Consider the following 20,888-nt stretch of genomic DNA (forward strand, 5'->3'; position numbering starts at 1 on the left):
GTTTTTTTTTTTTGTAACTTTAAAGTTTTGCCTAGAGGGGAATCCTCTGTGTTTTAAATCTGATTACCCTGTAAAATTATCTTCCATCCTGATTTTACAGAGGTGCTTTTACTTTTTTCTTTGTAATAAAGTTCTGTTTCTAAGAACCTGATTGGTTTTTAGTGTCCTAAAACCCCAAGGGCTGGTCTGTGCCCACTTTTGTTAACCTATTTGGTTGGTATATTATTCTCAAGCCTCCCCAGGAAAGGGGGTGAAGGGGCTTGGGGGGATATTTTGGGGAAACAGGAACTCCAAGTGGTCCTTTTCCTGAATCTTTGTCTAACTCACTTGGTGATGGCAGCGATACCATTCCACGGACAAGGAATTTGTGCCTTGGGGAAGTTTTTAACCTAAGCTGGTGGAATATAAGCTTAGGGGGTCTTTCATGCAAGTCCCCACATCTGTATCCCAGAGTTCACAGTGGGGAGGGAACCCTGACACAGCAATAAAAGAAACAGAGATACACATAATATACATAAAAATACAGATATTTCCCATGGTCTTCGCAGGGTCATATTGGACAAGCAACTGAACTAGAGCTCCCAGGGTGATGCTATGAAAAGGCTGAGGTGATCCTTGGAGGTTTAAACAGGGGAGCAGTGAGAAGAGCTGGCTGAAATGCAGGATTTCTAGCTCACAGGAAATTTTGCTATTTCTAAACTTCCTGTGAACCAGAAATCCCCGCGAAATTTGTTCTGGAAACACCAACACATGGTGTGTCCAACTTGAAATTTGCTCCCAGGGACACCAGCGGATGCTGAAAGCACTGGTGAAACTGACAAGAATGTCAGTGTCAAAGAGGAAAACAAAAATGTCAATTTCTCTCATCTGCTGCTGGGGCTCCCAGGGTCTGTGGCTCTTGGGCAGGACTGCCTTGGACTGGGGACCCCTGGGCTTCCAGACTCCTGGGCCAGCTGGTGTCCCAAATAGCCAGCTGGCCTGAGAGTCTCAAAGCTCTGGGGTCCCTGGTCTGGAGCAGTCTGCAATGCAGGGCTGCCTCAGAGCCGCAGACCCTGGGAATCGGGGTCCCATCCCAAGATTTCTAATTTCCCTCCAGTGGAGCTGGGAGATGAGCCCTGGTTAAAGCAGGGGACAGAAGCAACTTTGTCTGTACAAAGTGCAAGCTGGTCTCCATATTGGAAGAGAAGTTTCAAGGACTGGAGAAACAAGTATCAACCCTGCATTACATAAGAGAAAATGAAGATTTTCTGGACAGACATCAGGATAGGCTTCTGCGGGCACAACATTCTGAAGAATCAGAGCAGACTGCGCAGCAGGGACACAAGGCCGGTGAAGAAAATTGGCAGCACGTGACCTCCAGAAGAAGAAAGGATCATCCATGTACCGGCAATGCAGATACAGGTGAGCAACCGTTTTCATGTTGTCTCCACAGGTACTAATGCGGAGAGTGGACTAGATGGTACATCTCAGGGAGGAGAGCAGAAGGAGATTCCACCAACTGGAAGGCATGAGATGCACTGTTCTAGGGATGGGGGTTCCACGACTAACACTCCCAAGAGAAGGAGGCGGGTGGTGGTGGTCTGGGACTCCCTCCTAAGGGGGACTGAGTCATCTATCTGCCGTCCCAACTGGGAAAGCTGAGAAATGCGCTGCTTGCCAGGAGCTAGGATTCACAATGTGACAGAGAGACTGCTGAGACTCATCAAGCCCTCGGATCGCTACCCCTTCCTGCTTCTCCACTTGGGCACCAATGATACTGCCAAGAATGACCTTGAGCGGATCACTGCAGACTACATGGCTGTGGGAAGAAGGATAAAGAAGTTTGAGGCGCAAGTGGTGTTCTTGTCCATCCTCCCTGTGGAAGGAAAAGGCCCAGATAGAGACCGTCAAATTGTGGAAGTTAAGGAATGGCTATGCAGGTGGTGTCGGAGAGAAGGCTTTGGATTCTTTGACCATGGGATGGTGTTCCAAGAAGAAGGATTGCTAGGCGGGCTCCACCTAACAAAGAGAAGGAAGAGAATCATCGCAAGCAGGCTGGCTAACCTAGTGAGGAGGGCTTTAAACTAGGTTCACTAGGGGAAGGAGACCAAAGCCCTGAGGTAAGTGGGGAAGTGGGATACCAGGAGAAAGCATGAGCAGGAGAGCGCAAGAGGGGAGGACTCCTGTCTCATACTGAGAAAGCAGGTCGATCAGCAAGTTATCTTAAATGCCTATACACAAATGCAAGAAGCCTGGGAAACAAGCAAGGAGAACTGGAAGTCCTGGCACAGTCACGGAATTATGGTGTGATTGGAATAACAGAGACTTGGTGGGATAACTCACATGACTGGAGTACTGTCATGGATGGACATAAACTGTTCAGGAGGGACAGGCAGGGCAGAAAAGATGGGGGGAGTTGCATTGTATGTAAGAGAGCAGGATGACTGCTCAGAGCTCCAGTATAAAACTGCAGAAAAACCTGAGACTCTAGAAGTGTGAGCAACAAGGGTGATGTTGTGGTGGGAGTCTGCTATAGACCACCAGACCAGGTGTTACCAGATTTGCCCGTTACTTTGGGGTATGCTCATTTATTCAGGTTACTCTTCTGGGGGAGGAGGGGTTCTGAAAGAAAGAAAGTGTAGAAAGAATAGTAAATATGGCTTGGCTTAACAGTGAAATCCTTGCTGATCTTAAACACAAAAAAGAAGCTTACAAGAAGTGGAAGACTGGACAAATGACCAGGGAGGAGTATAAAAATATTGCTCAGGCATGCAGGAGTGAAATAAGGAAGGCCAAATCACAATTGGAGTTGCAGCTAGCAAGGGATGTTAAGAGTAACAAGAAAGGTTTCTACAGGTATGTTAGCAATAAGAAGAAGGTCGGGGAAACTATGGGCCCCTTCCTGAATGGGGAGGCAACCTAGTGAAAGAGGATGTGGAAAGAGCTAATGTACTCAATGATTTTTTTGCCTCTGTCTTCACGAACAAGGTCAGCTCCCAGACTACTGCAGTGGGCAGCACAGTATGGGGAGGAGGTGACCAGCCCTCTGTGGAGAAAGAAGTGGTTCAGGACTATTTAGAAAAGCTGGACGAGCACAAGTCTATGGGGCCAGATGCACAGCATCCGAGGGTGCTAAAGGAGTTGGCAGATGTGATTGCAGAGCCATTGGCCATTATCTTTAAAAACTCATGGTGATCGGGGGAGGTCCTGGATGACTGGAAAAAGACTAATGTAGTGCCCATCTTTAAAAAAGGGAAGAAGGAGGATCCGGGGAACTACAGGACAGTCAGCCTCACCTCAGTCCCTGGAAAAATCATGGAGCAGGTCCTCAAGGAATCCATTTTGAAGCACTTCGAGGAGAGGAAAGTGATCAGGAACAGTCAGCATGGATTCATCGAAAGCAAGTCATGCCTGACTAAGCTAATTGCCTTCTATGAGGAGATAACTAGCTCTGTGGATGAGGGGAAAGCAGTGTACGTGTTATTCCTTGACTTTTGATACGATCTCCCACAGTATTGTGCCAGCAAGTTAAAGAAGTATGGGCTGGATGAATGGACTATAAGGTGGATAGAAAGCTGGCTACATCATTGGGCTCAATGGGTAGTGATCAATGGCTCCGTGTCTAGTTGGCAGCTGGTATCAAGCGGAGTGCCCTAAGGGTCGGCCCTGGGGTCGGTTTTGTTCAATATCTTCATTAATGATCTGGAGGATGGCATAGATTGCACGCTCAGCAAGTCTGCAGATGACACTAAACTGGGAGGAGTAGTAGATATGCTGGAGGGTAGGGATAGGATACAGAGGTACCTAGACAAATTAGAGGATTGGGCCAAAAGAAATCTGATGACGGTCAACAAGGACAAGTGCAGAGTCCTGCATTTAGGACGGAAGAATCCCATGCACTGCTACAGACTAGGGACCGAATGGCTAGGTAGCAGTTCTGCAGAAAAGACTGAGGGGTTACAGTGGAAGAGAAGCTGGATATGAGTCAACAGTGTGCCCTTGATGCCAAGAAGGCTAACGGCATTTTGGGCTGTATAAGTAGGGGCATTGCCAGCAGATTGAGGGACGTGATCATTCCCCTCTATTTGGCATTGGTGAGGCTTCATCTGGAGTACTGTGTCCAGTTTTGGGCTCCACACTACAAGAAGGATGTGGAAAAATTGGAAGGAGTCCAGCGGAGGGCAACAAAAATGATTAGGGGGCTGGAACACATGACTTATGAGGAGATGCTGAGGGAACTGGGATCATAGTAACTCCTCACTTAACGTTGTAGTTATGTTCCTGAAAAAATGCAACTTTGGATTTGCTTAACATCATTTCGCTTAATTTCCCCATAAAAATTAATGTAAATGGGGGGGTGTTAGGTTCCAGGGAATTTTTTTTTTGCCAGACAAAAGGCATTATATACATTTTAAACAATTTTAAACAAGCAATTTAATACAGGTATTAAACAGGCTGGCAGCCCCCCTATTGGCTCCCCTATGCCCCCCCCCCGCCAGCAGACTCTGCAGACCAACGCCCTCCCCCTTCCTTTCCCCTGCCTCCTGCCTGTGGCGATCAGCTGTCTTACAGTGTTCGGGAGGCTGCGGGGAGGGGCAAGGACGCGGTGCACAGCCTCCCCCCTCCCTCCCCTGCCTCCTGAGTGCCATGGGCCAGCTGGTTGCCGTGGGTGTGAGGCGGGGGGGGGGCTGCGCGCTGCATCCTCACTCCTCCCCCGGCCTCCTGGGCACCACAGGCCAGCTGATTGCCATGGGCGGGAGGCAGGGGAGGGAGGAGGAAGGCTGCACGATGCACCCTTACTCCTCGCCCCAGCCTCCTGGGCGCTGCAAGAGAGCTGGTTGCCGTGGGCAGGAGGAGCGGGGGGAGGGCGCTGGTCCGCGGGGTCCACTGGTGGGGAGGTGGGTAGGGGAGCTGATGTGGGGGCTGCCAGCCGTGGCCAAAGCAGGCAGACAAACAATGTTATAGTGGAGCAGTGCACAACTTTATATGAGTATTTTCTGTAATGGAGCAGGGATGTATCATCAAAACAACATTAAGCGAGAGGACGTTAAGTGGGGAGTTACTGTATTTAGTCTGCAGAAGAGAAGAATGAGGAGGGATCTGATAGCTGCTTTCGACTATCTGAAAGGGGGTTCCAAAGTGGATGGATCTAGTCTGTTCTCCGTGGTAGCAGATGACAGAACAAGGAGTAATGGTCTGAAGTTGCAGTGGGGGAGGTTTACGTTGGATATTAGGAAAAACTTTTTCACTAGGAGGGTGCTGAAGCACTGGAATGGGTTACCTAGGGAGATGGTGGAATCTCCTTCCTCAGAGGTTTTTAAGGTCAGGCTTGACAAAGCCCTGGCTGGGATGATTTAGTTGGTGTTGGTCCTGCTTTGAGCAGGGGGTTGGACTAGATGACCTCCTGAGGTCCCTTCCAACCCTGATATTCTATGATTCTATGACTCCCTTCTCCATGGCAGGGTTGCTCTGGAGCTGCAGACTATAGAACACCACTGTCTCTGGTCCTGGGGCAGTCTACACGGTGCAGCTATCCAAGAGCAGCTGACATGAGAAGACTGGGGTACCTGGCCCCAAGGCAGTCTGCATGGCAGGGCTGGCTGGAGCTTCCCAAGCAAGTGGCAGTTAACCATGCAGGTTTCTGCCACAACCCTGCCTGTGGTCTGGAGAAAGTTCATTGCACCCTGGGTGGTGGTCTGGGGGGGAACAGGGGGTTGAATGGGGGCAGGGGTCCCGGGGGGGCAGTCAGGAAGGAGAGGGGTTGGATGGGGTGGCAGGGGGCTGTCAGGGGCATGGGTTCTTGGGGCAGTCAGGGGACAGGGAGAAGGGGTGGTTGGATGGGGCAGGGGTCCCAGAACGGCCATCAGGAATGAGAGGAGGGGTTGGATGGGAAGGCGGGGTCCGGGGGTGGTCAGGGGACAGGAAGTGAGGGTGTGTGGATGGGGCAGGGGTCCTAGAGGGGCTGTCAGGAAACAGGGGGGTTGGATGGGGCAGGACTCCCGAGGCGGGGCAGATAGGAGGTGGGGGCCGGGCCATGACCTCCACCCCTAACCGGCCCTCCATACAATGTACGAAATCCGATGTGGCCCTCAGGCCAAAAAGTTTGCCTGCCCCGATCTAAAAGGAGGTGAAATTTGTAAAGTCAAGCATTCAAACATTCAGAATGTCAGACTCGTGCTGTCCTCTGTACCCTTAATTAGTCCCTTTTGTGTTTGCATTGTGATAGAGTCTTTAATTACATGATCAAATGCTATTTTTGCCACAGGACCCCTGCCTCATTCAGTGCACAGGACACGTGATGCTGACTGAATGGGTGAATGGTCAGTAGTTCTTTTTATACTCATAGTTCAATGTGTGACTCCAGCCCTTCTGTACTGCACATCATCCAACTGAACTCCCAAAACAGAATTGCTAATTTCCTCATGGGCTTTTCTATGGCGCTCATTTCTATGGTAGCTGAGTGCTTCACAAACATTAAAGAATTTCTCTTCACAACACGCCTGGGAGGCAGGGAAGTGTTGTTATCTCCATTTTACACATGGGGAACTGAAGCCCAGAGACACTATGGACAAAATGATCAAAAGTGTTGACTGATTTTGGATGCCCAACTTGAGACACCAGGTCCTGATTTTTCAGAGTCCTTAGCATTATAAAGCACTTAGTATGTTCAGAGCACAGCACCCACTGACTTCAGTTTACAGCAGCGCGTGCTCAGCACTTCTGCAAATCAGACCTCCCACGGTTACAAGGGGGACACCCATAAAATGAGGAACACACAATTAGTGACCACCTGGGAAACATTTGGTTTCAGTGACTTGCCAAGCATCACATAGGAACTCTGTGGCAGAGGCAGGGATAGAATCCAATTCCCAAGGGCAGCAATCACCTGCCTTAATAGTAGACCCTCCTTTCTCTTTCTGCAATACCCTGCCTCATACACAGCACACTTTACGGTTTCTGAAACAAATGAGGCAGGGGACTTACAGACAACTGCCTCCTTCACTCCACAGCCCTGATTCAGAGCAGTGTCTGTCCTGTGTACTGAATGAGGCAGGGGTCCTGTGTAGAAAATACCATGTCATCATGTAATGAAAGACTGTATCTTAATGCATACGTACAAGTGGGCCAAAATAAATTTGCAAAGACAATTTTAATTCTGCCATTTTCTTGTTTTTTACTGCTCAACTTTGCAAACTTAACGTTCCTTAGAAGTAATGTTTTGTCCTAGGTTTTTAAAAAACACACTGAAAAAACAGAAGTTCCAAGATGTGCAGTCATAGTGATATCCACACAGGTCATCAGCAGGGTTTGAAACCTCTGCCATTTGCGCTAATAGAGTAACTGACAGCAGTAGTAGGTTGTCATCCTCTTTGTGGACCACCACTAGAGGGGGATCAGAAGATTTTGTTGGAGCGTGTAATGGTGCCTCACTCTTCTGGTCGGAGAGAGGCCCCTCAGACTCATTCTGTCGAGTCGGGGCCAGAGTCTGTCAGACCGGCAGAAGCCTCCCAATAGGGCTGCACGATTAACAGTCCATACCAGGCTTTAGCCTGGGCTTAAGTAGCTTAAGTCTATCAGGGCTGACTTTGGCCTGGGCGGAGCTCAGGCTGCCAGCAAACAAACAGTCTTTAAAGGTGAGTGGTAAGGGAGCTCCTGTCCTGGACTAGAGCCTCCTTGAACCGTGTAGGGGGTCAGCCACCCGGGGTGGGGTGGCAGGGGGAACACGGGCCCACCCTACTCCACTGTGTCTCAGCCCAGGGCCCTGGCAGGGGCAGGATTGGCTGCCCCTGTGTCGGTGGGGATCCAGCCGCAACACACTCCGTGGCTGTCCCTAGGCTACTTCCTGCCTCCCCGGGGTTTGGTGCCTGGGGCCTCCAGGCCTCTTCCAACTCTTCAGGGTAAACCACAGCAGATACTCCGGGCCAGTTGTCATCCACGTCTGGGGAACGGGAACAGCCAGGTGCAGGTTCCTCTCGGGGCCTCTGGAGAACAGGCCAAGAGTCCTCCTCCGGAGCAGGCTTTTTCCCCACTGAGCTGCAGGGCCGACCTTTTATACTTCTGGCCCCGCCCCGGTCCTTCCGGCGAGGGGGGTGGGGTGATCTAGGCCCCGCCCCTCCCATGTGGCGTGTAATGGTACCTTGCTCTCCTGCTCAGAGGGAGGCCACTCAGCCTCACTACAGAATGTTTAACAAATATTTGCTGACAGCAGGGCAATGGCAAAATTCAGGGATTCCATTCCAGGTTCCGGAGAGGTTTGTGTTCTAGTGTTGACAGACTCTTCTTCCCCTATTCCCCCAACCCCTAACTCCTTCTGCCCCATCCCCTTCAAGCTATCCCAGTCCTGTCTCTTCCCCATCCTTTGCTCTGTGTCCCAGTCCCATTCTTCTTGTCTACCCAGTTCCAGTCTCCACTTCTCAAACTCCTCATTCCCAGTCCCAGTCTCCTTGCCAAGCCAGTGCTAGACTTCACCTCTGGCTTCCCCAGCCAAGTCCCAGTTTCCCCCCTCTTCTCTGTGCTGTCCCTCCCCTCTGGGGTCCTCATCTGATCTCTTTCTCATTCTTACCATTGCCTTGGGTTGTCCTGTCTGCCCGTAGCCCGTTTCCCTCCCTTGATGCCTCATCCAATATCAAGGCTTCTCTACATGAATACCTGGTTGGGGCAAACTGGGATGTACATTTACCCCGCACTTGCCTGCTGCACACTGAGTGTGGACCCTGCTGCTGCGCATTAACATTTCCCTAATGCTGTGAAACGGGAGTAGATCAAAGCACACTAGGGGACTATTAGTGTGCGGCAGCATGGTTCACATGGACACTTGGTGCCTGGCAGGACAGTGCAGGGTAGATTTAGACCCCAGCTTGCCACAAACTAAATGTTCATGTAGATCTGCTCTCAGTCTCCCACACCCCACCCTGGCTGCTTATTCCAGTCTCTTTGCCCAGTTAGTTTTAAACTGTACCCACACTCTGGCTCCTTATCTGGTCTGTCTCTCCTCACCCACCCCCAGATCCTCCCCACTGGTTCCCAGTCCCAGACTGCTTGTCCAGTCAGTCCCAGTCTCCCCCAGCTCCCAGACTCCTTGCTCAGCAAGTCATAGTTTCTATCCCCCGACTCTTGTTCTATTTACCCTGCCTAGCCAGTAATAGTCTCTTCCCCCTTCCTCCTCCCAGGCCTAGTCTCCTTGCCCAGCCAGTTCCTATCTCCCGCTTTCTCTCCCAGTCCCAGTTTCTCGCTTCCCACCAGTATCCAGTCTCAGAATGTCCGTCTGTCCCCTGGCCACTCCACAGGCTCCTTGTCCCAATCTATTCTCCTCCTCTCATCCTGGTCTGATACTTGTGCCTTCTACATTCAAGTCAGGTGGTTTCCTTTCTGCACTGCCTGGGCCCAATTGGGGAAGACTGTCTCCCTGGGACAGAGTGCCGGGAGTGAACAGATGACCCTGCACTCGGATTGTGATGCTGGCAGACCAGGTGCCAGCTCATGCCAAAGCCCCAGGTCTCACTGAATGCTTACAAATGCAGAGCCTGGCCAATTCGCGTGTGTATTAGTATTAATCAAAGTGATTATTAAATGTGTAAATGTATAAGACTGTTTAATCTTCAAGAAAGCTAACAAGATGTTATTTGCATTATTCTCACTTATCTGTATCCCATTATAATGCAACAACAAACATTTACACTGTGTATAGCCCTGTAACTGAATAACCCATCAAAGGAGAAAGAAGCCTTGTGGAATGCAAATGAAGAACTTTCAAAGAAAAGTGCCAATTTCAAAGCAAGTGATCATTGTGTGTGAGGATTGGAGGCAAACACTCTGAATATATTCCTCACTCTGTCATCAAAGGAAGAGTCCACGTGGGTAGGGACCCCGTCGGTTTCTTTTCTGTGAGAAGAAGCTGTAAGTCTGGATTCAGGGAAAGATCCTTCATCTCTGGACTGTCTGAATTCTAACTGGGTGGAATAAGTGAATGAAAAGATGGAGATCCCCAGAGTTATTCTGGGTAGCCCTGAGAGAATTTTGGGAAACTGGCAGATGACTACATCTCTGCTACCATTTGGAATTATAGACTGTGACTCACCTGCACATATATTTTACCTGCTCTAACCTCTCAATAATTGTTATTTCCTTTTTTTAGCTAATAAATCTTTAGTTTACTATAGAATTGGCTACCAGTGTTGTCTTTGGTGTAAGATCTAGGGCACCAACTGTTCTAGGGTAAGTGACTGGTTTCTTGGGACTGGGAGTAAACTGAATGTGGTGTGATTTTTGGTGTTAAGTAACCATTTTATTGCACAGTCCAGCTTTTCTGGGGGGCAAAATAGACTGGAGAGTCTAAGGGCACTGTCTGTGACTCCATGGCAAGACTGTTATAGTAATTCAGGCACAGGTGCCAGCTTCCAATTGTCTTAGGGGTTGCTCAACTCCCACTCCGTCCCCAGCCCTGCCCACCCCCAGTCCTCCCCCACTCCACCTCTAATGCCTCCCCCACCCCTCCTCTTTCTACCTCCTCCCTCTAGCATGCCCCATCCCCACTCCTCCCCCTCCCTCCCAGCGCCTCCAGCATACTGCGGAACAGCTGATCATGGCGGGTGGGAGGTGTTGGGGAGAGGGGGAGGGGGGAGTTAAGCACCTGCTAATTTTTTCCACGGAGTCGATACCTATGAATCCAGAAGTTCACATTTGTTACTGGCCTGGTGAAATCTAATTATAGAACACTGCATCAGTTTGCAGTGTCTGCCCTGTTTTCTGACAGTCTGCCCTGAGGAGGCACTCACAGTCATGAGCCACTCCAGACAGTGTGAAACTGATCTCTTAGACGTCAGTTAGTTCCCCAAAGAAAGCTGACTGAGGTAATTAGATAAGAAGGCTCGCAGGCTGGGTGGATAAAGAGCCAAGTAGCCCATCAGCCCGAATCTGATAAAGAAGCACAGGAAGGATGCCCCTGGTGGGGAAAGAGAGAGAGGAACAGGGCTAGCTGAGCCCAGTCTCAGAAAGGCCTTAGGGGAGGGAAATCTTTCTTCCCCTCAGGTCCTGAGGTGAGGGCCAAAAACACAGAGGATACTGTACACAGACTGTTGCATGGGAACTGTATTGGTGGAGGGAACTCAAAATCAATGGCACTGTGAATGCACAATTAGTGGAGTCTAGGCTGTTTCTGGTGTTGCTAGAGCATTTACATCTGCAAGGGTGTCATAAATAGAGAGGGGAGAGTAGCATAAAATCCCTCCTTGGCAGCTGTACTGAATCACCTTACCTGTAAGGGGTTAAGTAGTCAATTAACCTAGTTGGCACCTGACCAGAAGGACCAATGAGGAAAGAAGATACTTTCAAATCTGGGGGGGAAGGTTTTGTTTGTACTCTCTCTTTGTTGTTCCCTCTCTGAACAGAGGGAGAGACCAAGCAGGTACAACATCTCCTGAAAATATACCTGGAATAATAGATCTAAAACCACAGAAATTGTAAGTGGGCAAGTATAGCCTATAGGACTAACCTGCTTGCTTGCATATATATATATATATATATATATATATATATATATATATATATATATTCTTATAGTTTAAGGTTTATTGTAATAGGTTTATAGATTTATATTAAAGTAAGTTTGGCTGTAATGCAAGAGACCAACAGGCCATACCCTGTATGTTAAGCTAAGGCAAAGTTAGCATATCTATATTCAGACTTTTTACTCAGAAAGCAAAGTTGAGTACCCACGCCTATGTCCATGACCTTTTATTTAGACCAATAGACAATGGAGAATGGCGTAGGGGTTTTTTCAGTGTTGTACCCACAGACTTAAGAAGTACACCACAAGAGACTGATGTGCGTACATACCTGTCATCAATATGCACATACATATTAGTCTATGGGGTAAGTGTACCGTAACATTTCTGTGGGTGAGGAATGAAATTTGGGCATAAGAGGAAGGATTTCCGGCATTTGCCCTATAAAAGAGGTGACCCACCTCAATAAAGTACTCCAGTTCTCACTTTACTCCATCTCCATTCTCATTTTACTCTGTTCTCACTTACTTCCTTCACTCTATCTATTCTATCTATCTACGATGACTGCTACTATTTGTAGGCTATACTTGTTCTTCTTAAACTTTAAGTTTCAAAGGAACTAGGCTAAGCCTGGTTTCCCTAAGTTTTATTCTTAGTTTGTTTATTAGATTTTGATTTAAGTTTAAGTTAGTCACGTAAACCCAAGTCAGCTTTGATAGCTCTTAGCATTTTCTAAGCACTGCATCCCTCACTCAAGAATTAAGAAACCTGAACTGCAAGGCTGGTCCTGTGTCTCTTACCACCAGGTTATCAAGGAAGGGTGTGAGTATATTAATCAAAGCTTTGTTGCATATAATACTATATTATCATATGTATCTTTTGAATAGCAGTAATGCAATTGTAACTTTGTAACTCTGGGTATTTTACCATTTGCTTACTATTATTGATTTTAATAAAAAGTCTTTAAGGCTATATCTGTCTCAGCGTGAGCTTCCTGTCATATCCCTGAGGGTCCTTTGTAAATTCTGTGGAGCCTGATTCAGGACAAGAACTTTTATCTTCTGATCAAACAGATTGGCGAGCCTAAAACCCATAATAATTCATATTGATGATAATAAGTATTAATATTATTATTAAAATCAAATCAAATAAAATTAATAAATTAAATTCCCATATTATCCAAATTAATATTATCACTATACCCTAAATCAGGCTACACATGGAAATGCATTAGGTTATCTTTTGTTTTAGCTTGTTAATTTTCCTATGCTACAGAGGTAGTTTTATTCCTATTTTTGAAACTGTGAAGCTGAGCCAGAGGGGAATCCTCCGTGTTTTAAATCTTTTATTTACCGTGTAAAGTTACCTTCCATCCTGATTTTGCAGATGTGATTCTTTTATCTTTTTCCTTTATAAATAAAGCACTTCTTTAAGAACCTGATTGATTTTCAGTGTCCTGAAGACAAAGGGTCTGGTCGGTGCTCACATTGCTAACCAATTGGTTGGTATATTATTCTCAAGCCTCCCCAGGAAAGGGGGAGAAGGGGATTGGGGGGATATTGTGGGGGGATAGGGATTCTAAGTGACCCTTCCCTGAATTTTTGTGTAAATCACTTGGTGGCGGCAGCAATATCGTCCAAGGACAAGGAAAGGACTTGTGCCTTGAGGAAGTTTTTAACCTAAGCTGGTAGACTATAAGCTTAGGGGGCCTTTCATGTGGGCCCCACATCTCTATCACAGAGTTCGGGGGGTGGGAGGGAGCCTGTTAGAGGGCCAGTCTGTTTTCTGCAGAATTTCAAAGTCCTGGCAACTAAGCTCATTTTTATAAAGTCCTACCATCATCTTTATTTTTTAACAATGCTAGGAAATTGCATATCATCACCCCCCTTTGCCTCCCCCATGTAAAGAGGCTGTTGAGATTTTGCATAGAAACACTCACAATCCAGAGAGGGTTAAGATTAAACACTTACCTTTAGCTCCCATTGCCAGGGGGAGCTGCTAAAACATTTGAAATTCTAAAAAAAGATATTCTACTCTATGCTACACCAGATCTATCGGGTATCAGGGAGTCGGGACGATCAATCCATTGCCTGGTCACCCTATGAGGGTGGGAAAGGGGCTCCATAAACACCCTGTCCCCTGTACATCTTCCAAGCTACTCTGGCTGGGTGCCTGGGTCTGGAGTTTAGTCTAAGGGTAAAAATTTCAGATGTGCCTCAGTGACTTAAGAGCCTACATGTCATTTTCAAAAGTGACTCAGGGCCAGATTTTAAAGGACATTCAGGCACCTAGCAGTGCAGACAGGCATCTACTGGGACTTTCCAAATCTCCTTCGACACCAGGCACATTTGAAAATCCCACTGAGCACCTATCTGCATTTATAGACACCTACATATTTTTTAAAACCTGGCTCTTGGGCACATAGGATCCATAGTCTCACTGAAAGTCCAAGCAAATTGGGCACCGAACTCCCATCAGCCTCTTTGGCAATCCTAATTCATATACAATTTTTTGAACAGAAGTTAATGGTTATAAACAACCAGACACATTATTTGCAAACAGGCAAATTCACTAATTCAATGATTTTCATTAAATGTTTCTATGACAGTGACTACGGGTTTGTCTACATTACCGGCTGAATCAACGGGCAGCGATCGACTCCCGAGCGCTCTCCCGTCAACTCCTGTACTCCAGCTTGGTGAGAGGCGCAGGCAGAGTTGACGAGGGAGCAGCAGCAGTCGACTCACCGCGGTGAAGACACCACGGTAAGTCAATCTAAGTACGTTGACTTCAGCTACGTTATTCATGTAGCTGAAGTTGCGTAACCTGGTGTAGGCCAGTGTAGACCAGGCCTAAGTTTCCCAAATATTTTTCCCAAAAAGGGACAACTGGCAGTCCCAGCCACAGGGCCCTGTGGGGCAGACAGCACCAGCCCACTACTGCCCTGATGAACAATGGCATCAACAAGAACCCTTCAACCCTATAGAGCAGGCAAACTCCTGGCTGGATCAGAGATTCCTCCCACATAAGCCTCCATCCCTGGCCATAGGTCCCACAGCTGGGTTGAGACCCTCCATGACACTGACCCACATTCAGAAAATGAACAGGGAAATGGGAGCCATTCTAAGGGAAAAGAAAGGTGTGGCACTGGAACAACTGGAGATGAGAAAATGAAAATGCTTCACAGTCACACACGGGGTTCTGCAGTGGCCAGTGCCCTACAAACACTGAACCTTCTCCCCAGTCAGAAACAACCCCACACTTGTTACATTTTACAACCCCTTTACTCCCTCTCAAAACCCCTTCACCCTTACTCACAGGGTTCCAGCTAACACTGTCCTTTCACCTACCCATCATTAAACACACAGACTGCTTCCGTCTCCCACCTCACTGCTGCAATCCCCATGGCAAGAAGATGCTTGTGCTCTGCCATTGACACACCCTACAGAACACAGCGCTGAAATGATGCATACTGGATCCCCTAGGGTACACTGGCACCTCTTCCCTTTGATCACATGGGTGGCTCAGAACCAGATCTCATATCACAGTCACAGCTGTTCCAAGCTGCTCCAACTCATCGCCTCCACCATAGGCACCGACTTATGCTGGCGCTGGTGGGTGCTCGATCCCCCTCTGCCCCCGGACTCGCCCTGACTCCACCCCGGACCCTCCCCCCTCCTGCCTCTACCCCACCCCCATTCCAACCCCTTCCCTGCCTCCTCAGAGTCTCCGCCCCAACTCTGCCTCCTCCCTGCCCTATTCCAACCCCTTCCCCAAATCCCTGCACTGGCCCTGCCTCCTCCCCTGAGCGTGCCGTGTTCCTGCTCTTCCCCAATCCCTCCTGGAGCTTGTTATGCCACGAAACAGGTGTTTTGTGGTGGCAAGCGCTGGGAGGTAGGCAGAGAAGTGGGGACGCGGCGCGCTCAGGGCAGGGGAAGGAGGCAGAGGTGAGGTAAGGTGGTGCAGGGAGCTTGGCTGTCGGTGGGTGCAGAGCACCCACCAATTTTTCCCTGTGGGTGCTCCAGCCCCAGAGCACCCATGGAGTCGGCGCCTATGGCCTCCACCATTCAATACAGCTACACCTAACACAGTGACTGCAGCTGGAGCACAGGCAAATAATTCCCAGTGGCAGTGGCTAGTCCAGCTCCAGTGGGCAGAGTTAAGGCTGCCTTGGCATTCACCTTAACTCTGTATTGCCTGGTTTTCAGGGGTTTGAGTTTTGCCCAACTCAATGTCTTGGAAGGGCACGAGATGCCTCAGGCAACCTGAACTCTGTGTGAATGAAGTCTCTGTCAGTGAATTTTAACTTAACTCCACAGTCTCTGACATGTGGAGCTGTCTATCCACAGGCAGTAAGGAGAGTCTGGCCTTCATTGCAGTGAATGAACAACGGTCTCCTGACTCGGGCGGGACTCAGAGCACAAGTGACAATAAATAAGTCACCAGTGTGAGAAATGTTTAACTCTAGCAGTGACTGCAGGGCTATGTGCACACAGAGGGCTCAGGTCTCCATAGCGCTGTGTGTAGGCAGCTGCACTGGTGTAAAGGTGGTGTAAAGTGATCCTTATACATCACTACTAGTGAATTACACCAACTCACCACCTCTGAAGTGATTGTTGTCTGTGTGAAATGGGTGTAACTGCAGCTGGACCGGTTGAGTTCGTGAGACAAGAGTCACGCTCCAAAAGAGAATGAGGCTCAACAAAGAAGGGAGTGGTTAGCAAAATCTATACTGTGCTCAGTCTCCAGTGCAAGTCTGGGTAAATTGTATGCAAGTGGCTGGAGTACCTGCAAAGCTGGTGTACAGGGTCCTACTCGATAACTATATTTAACTAGGCCATGCTCTATGCTGACCTTGCCGCTGTTCTCCCCTGGGGAGAAAAGTCTGTTTTTATCTTCCCTCCTGGTACTGCTTGTGTAGATAGGATTGCTGCCTGGCGTGTAGACTATGGGTAGGGCCCCACCAAAATCATGATCCATTTTGATCAATTTCACTGTCATAGGATTTTAAAAATAATAAATTTCATGATTTCAGCTATTTAAATCTGAAATTTCACAGTCTTGTAATTGTAGGGGTCCTGACCCAGAAAGGAATTGTTGGGGGGTTGCAAGGTTATTGTGGGGGTGGGGGTTGCGGTACTGCTACCCTTATTTCTGCGCTGCTGGTGGTGGCAGCGCTGCTTTCAGAGCTGGGCAGCTGGAGAGCAGTGGCTGATGGCCAGGATCCCAACTCTGAAGGCAGAGCCACCACCAGCAGCAGCGCAGAAGTAAGGATAGCATGATATGGTATTGCCACCCTTACTGCTGTGCTGCTGCCTGCAAAGCTAGGTCCTCAGTCAGCAACTGCCATTCTCCAGCCGCACAGCTCTGAAGGCAGCAGTGCAGAACTGAGGGTAACATGGTATGGTATTGCCACCCTTACTTCTGCACTGCCGGGTGTCACTGCAGATACTTGCTGACTTGCATTGGTCCCTGATGAGTGTAAAAGTCTCTAAGCCGGGGTCTATCTCAGTGGGACCCACTGGGCAGAGCATATGGGGTGAAACAGGAGTGCTGGAGCCCAGAGGCTCTGTCTTGGAGGCGTTGAGGCTACATGACCTACCCTTAAGGAAGAGTGGGACCCTTGCGGGGTCTGGCAAACTGAAGGGGTTCTTCCCCGGGATCGTTTAAAAGCTGGTGCATAGCACAGATCCTGTAGATCTGTGACACCTGCCAAGGCCCATATGTGGTGCCAATGTGTGATAAAGACCCAAAATGAAGGACACACACTGATCATTCACACATGAAACTTAAAGTGCCGAGGAATCTTTTCCTTTAGCGTTATTGTCTCAGTAACGTCAGGGCAACGATTCTTTATTTCTGAGGTAAATAATTTTCAATACTTAACGTGAGGGGAGACTCAATTTATGTTGCTCATCGGTTGCTTTGGCACCACGATGAGTTACATCCCTGAAAGGAGGTGCACTGGAGTGGGATGGCTGGAGTGAGGGTTTCTCAGACAGGTTGGTTTCCACTTTGCATTTATTCAGCATCTGCCTTGGGAACTGCTTGTGCCTAGTTCCCAGACAGCCAGTCAAGTTCCTTTGTACCCTCTGGATACTCCCCAAATCTCCCGAGCAGCAGCGACAGGCCCAGAAGTTTAGGGTTTACAATCCCAGAGTTGCTGCAGCAGAGACAAGAACAGGCCCAGCAGGAAATGGGGGTGTTGCTACAAGGTTACTGCTTTTGGCTCCTCCCATTATGCAAAGGAGCTCCTCTCTGCACTTGTGTATTTCAGGTACAAAAAGTTTGGAAAATAAGGACAGTGCAGCTCAGTCAGTTACAAAAGAATCAGCCAAGACATTGCGATTAAGGGCTCACCTTACATGGGAATTTCAGAATCAAGCCCAGAGAGGGAACCTTGGCCCCAGTGGATCCTTGCAGCAGTGCTGAACCTGGCAGAGGACTGAGGTGAGCCAGTGCACCTCCATGTGCTGGGGGTTACTCCACTTTAGGGCCTGTGGAAGAGGCTACCACTGTGACAGGCATATTTCTGAGGGAAAGGATGGGGGCTTCTGGTGAATGTGGCCCCTTTGTGCTGACACAGACGGGGCCGAGAGGGCACAGAGCAGGGGTGAACACTCCCCACAGTTTCTGGAGATCCTGTCAATGAGGATAGTAAGTGAGTGGCCGGGTGGAGTGGGAGACAAACCTCTGACCCCAGCACACAGGTGTGAACTCACTAATGGTGGTGATCAGGGACTAGCAGAGAGGTGCAAACTGAGCTAATCAGAACAAAGAGGTGTTATTCTTGTTCAGCCAGCTGTAGCGATCCATGTTCCTACGCTAAGGATACGTCTACACTACCCCCCGATCGCTCTGACATCGACTCCTGTACTCCACCGTGGTGTGAGGACGCAAGGTAAGTCGACCTAAGATACATCGACTTCAGCTACGCTGTTCTCGTAGCTGAAGTTGTGTATCTTAGGTCGATCCCCGCCCACAGTGTAGACCAGGCCTAAGTCTTACCTGCGTCAGGGGCTGTTTCTCTCATTGCATTAGTCACTCTGTGCAAACGCAGGCGTATTTCTTGCACTAGTTTTGATGAAGCCAGATTATGCATACACGTTTATTTCCTACATGCAGAGTGCCGAGGGATCCAGGTGTAACTCGACGACACTGCGCTGGTGGGTAAATCTAGCCCACCCTGCATGGGAAGGGGGCCAGGAAGGCTGTGGAGCAAAGAGCTATGCACCATGTGGGAGTTTCCTGCCTGACCCTGAGGGGGATTCGGGGAAGGAGGGAGCCATGTGGAGCTGTGTAGCCAGTTTTTGCCCCCTGCACCTACCCCCAGCTGTTTTGGCCCCTCCCCCTTGCCAAGGTTAGGCTCAGGGCTCCTCCCCTGCTGCCTCAGTGAACTCTGGGGAAAGCTCCACAGTACTTGCCTTCCCCCCGCACTCCCCCCTGCTCCAGCTCCAGCAGCCACAGGCAGGTCACAGCTGCTGATGCTGCCCCGGGGAGACACTGGGCTGCTGCACACAGGCATGTACCAGCACAGACCTGGTAATGAGGCCACCCAATCCCACCCTGAACCCCCAATAGCTGCACCACCTGCCCCCTATTGGCCGCCTAGAGGATGTTGCAGCCTGCTCATCCCCAGTCTGTTCAGGGGAGCTCAGGGAGAGACTGGTCAGCTAAATGCTGACGCCAGTGCAGGGCACAGTCCAGTTCTGAGTCACCAGGAATGTCACACATGGGTTCAATCCCTTCTCCCTCATGGGGAGTTTCCTACGGGGCAGGTTGGCCGATTTCTTACCTGAGCAGATCACTCCAGTGTCATAGAAATGAGAGCACTGTAATGCACCCCATCCTCTATGACTGCAGTCCCAGAGAGCTGACTCGTCACCACCACAATCAACTAAAAACAGCCAAGTCCGTCCAGATCCTTCTCCAAAATGAGCATTACCAAGGGCACTGACAGCAGATCCACATCCCAGCTGCTTACAAACCACCTTAGCATCTTCCATGTCCCAGTTGGGATCACACACCGTCCCCCACTGATCCTGGTGTTTAACCTCCACTCTCCCAGCACAGGGGCTGCCTCCATCCGCCAGCCTCAGCTCTTCAGCACCTGCAAAGAGAGACACAGAGCAGGTCAGAGCGAGCAGGGAGCCCCCTCCCCAGCGTTATCACAGCAGAGTCCGCGCCCAGCAGCAGGGGATCCGCGCCCAGAGCCATGAGAATGGGACATGCCCAGAGCTGCCTCATGGCGCCACCTTCTCACGTCTCAAGGCCTCACACTCAGGGCTGTCAGTGCTGCAGCTCTCGCCATTTTATCTCCACTCTGGCGATTTGGGGTGTTTTTACCTGTCTCATGAGAACACGATGAAAGGCACCAACTCACGGAGTTTTCCTTATTCCAAATGGTGCCATCTCCTGTCACTGTCACTGGGGCTGAAGCCAGCGAGATGCCGCCATCTCCCTACAGTCTGTCGGCATGTGGGAGTGAGGCTGCCCTGAGTAAAGTTGGCTGCCACTTCCCATTGTTTTCAATGAGACTGAAGCCCACAGCAACATGGCTGCTCCTATATGGCTTAGGGGGCTGGACAGGTCCCAGGGACTGTGAGGGGCTGCAGAGACCCTGTGCAAGGAGGAGGGGGGAGTGAGAGGAGCAGGGTCCTGGGGAGCAGAAGGAAGATTCGGGGTTGCAAGGAAACGGGGTGCAGGTGGTATGTGGGCAGGAGTGAGGAGTGGGAAGAATAGGGTGGGTGTCTGGAGCAGGGGAATGAGGAAGGGATGGGGAGGGGAGGGCAGGGGGCTCTGGAAAGGTGGGTCAGCAGGAAGGGAGAGGAGGGGTCTACTGTGGGGGTCAGGAGGCAGGGGGGCAAGGGAGGGGAGGAGGGTGTAGATTGGGGGGAGGAGGGAGAGCTGGGGAGAGAGCAGAGGGGTCTGGAGAAGGAGGCAGGAAGGAGGGAGGCGAGGAGTGTGGAGGGGCAGGGAGGTGGGCATCTGGAGCAGAGGTTCATGAGGGAGTAGTGGGGAGGGGAATGGGGTATGCAATATGGGGGGAGGGAGTGTGGAGAGGGGAGAGGAGGGGCCTCTAGATTGTGGGGTGTGCTTCACAGTCTCAGGTAGAGAAGTTGCAGGGTGGGGTGGGATGAGCCAGGGAAGTGTTGCTGTTTGCAAAAGGCTAAATCACTCTGGTCGAGTTACGGTGACATTATAGCTGATGTGAATGGTTGATGTCAGTGTGAAGGTCTCCAATATCTGTAACTCACCCCTGAACAGTAACAGAAGTTCTGTGTGCGAGTGTGAACCATGCTGCATGAATTAGCTCAGTGGGTCTCAAAGTATATCCCACCCAGTCCTTTTTCTGTCAGAGGAACTGAACCAGAAGGGAAGAGTGAAGACAGTACTGGGCAATGG

The 20,888-nt window shown here is 49.6% G+C and overlaps 1 protein-coding gene across 1 annotated transcript in view; it reads right to left on the reverse strand.

The window, feature by feature from the left end:
• The window catches only part of LOC115271490 (deleted in malignant brain tumors 1 protein-like), a gene marked incomplete at its 3' end in the record, with an annotated part of 115,816 nt that overhangs the window by 11,680 nt on the left and 83,248 nt on the right, over window positions 1-20,888 (reverse strand). Inside the window, 1 exon segment of the mRNA XM_029914104.1 lies at window positions 19,279-19,582. Within this exon segment, the coding sequence (XP_029769964.1) occupies window positions 19,279-19,582 (304 nt within the window).

Source organism: Terrapene carolina, unplaced genomic scaffold (genome assembly GCF_002925995.2).
Source record: "Terrapene carolina triunguis isolate 2854851 unplaced genomic scaffold, T_m_triunguis-2.0 Scaffold30712, whole genome shotgun sequence".
NCBI classification, from domain to species: Eukaryota; Metazoa; Chordata; order Testudines; family Emydidae; genus Terrapene; species Terrapene triunguis.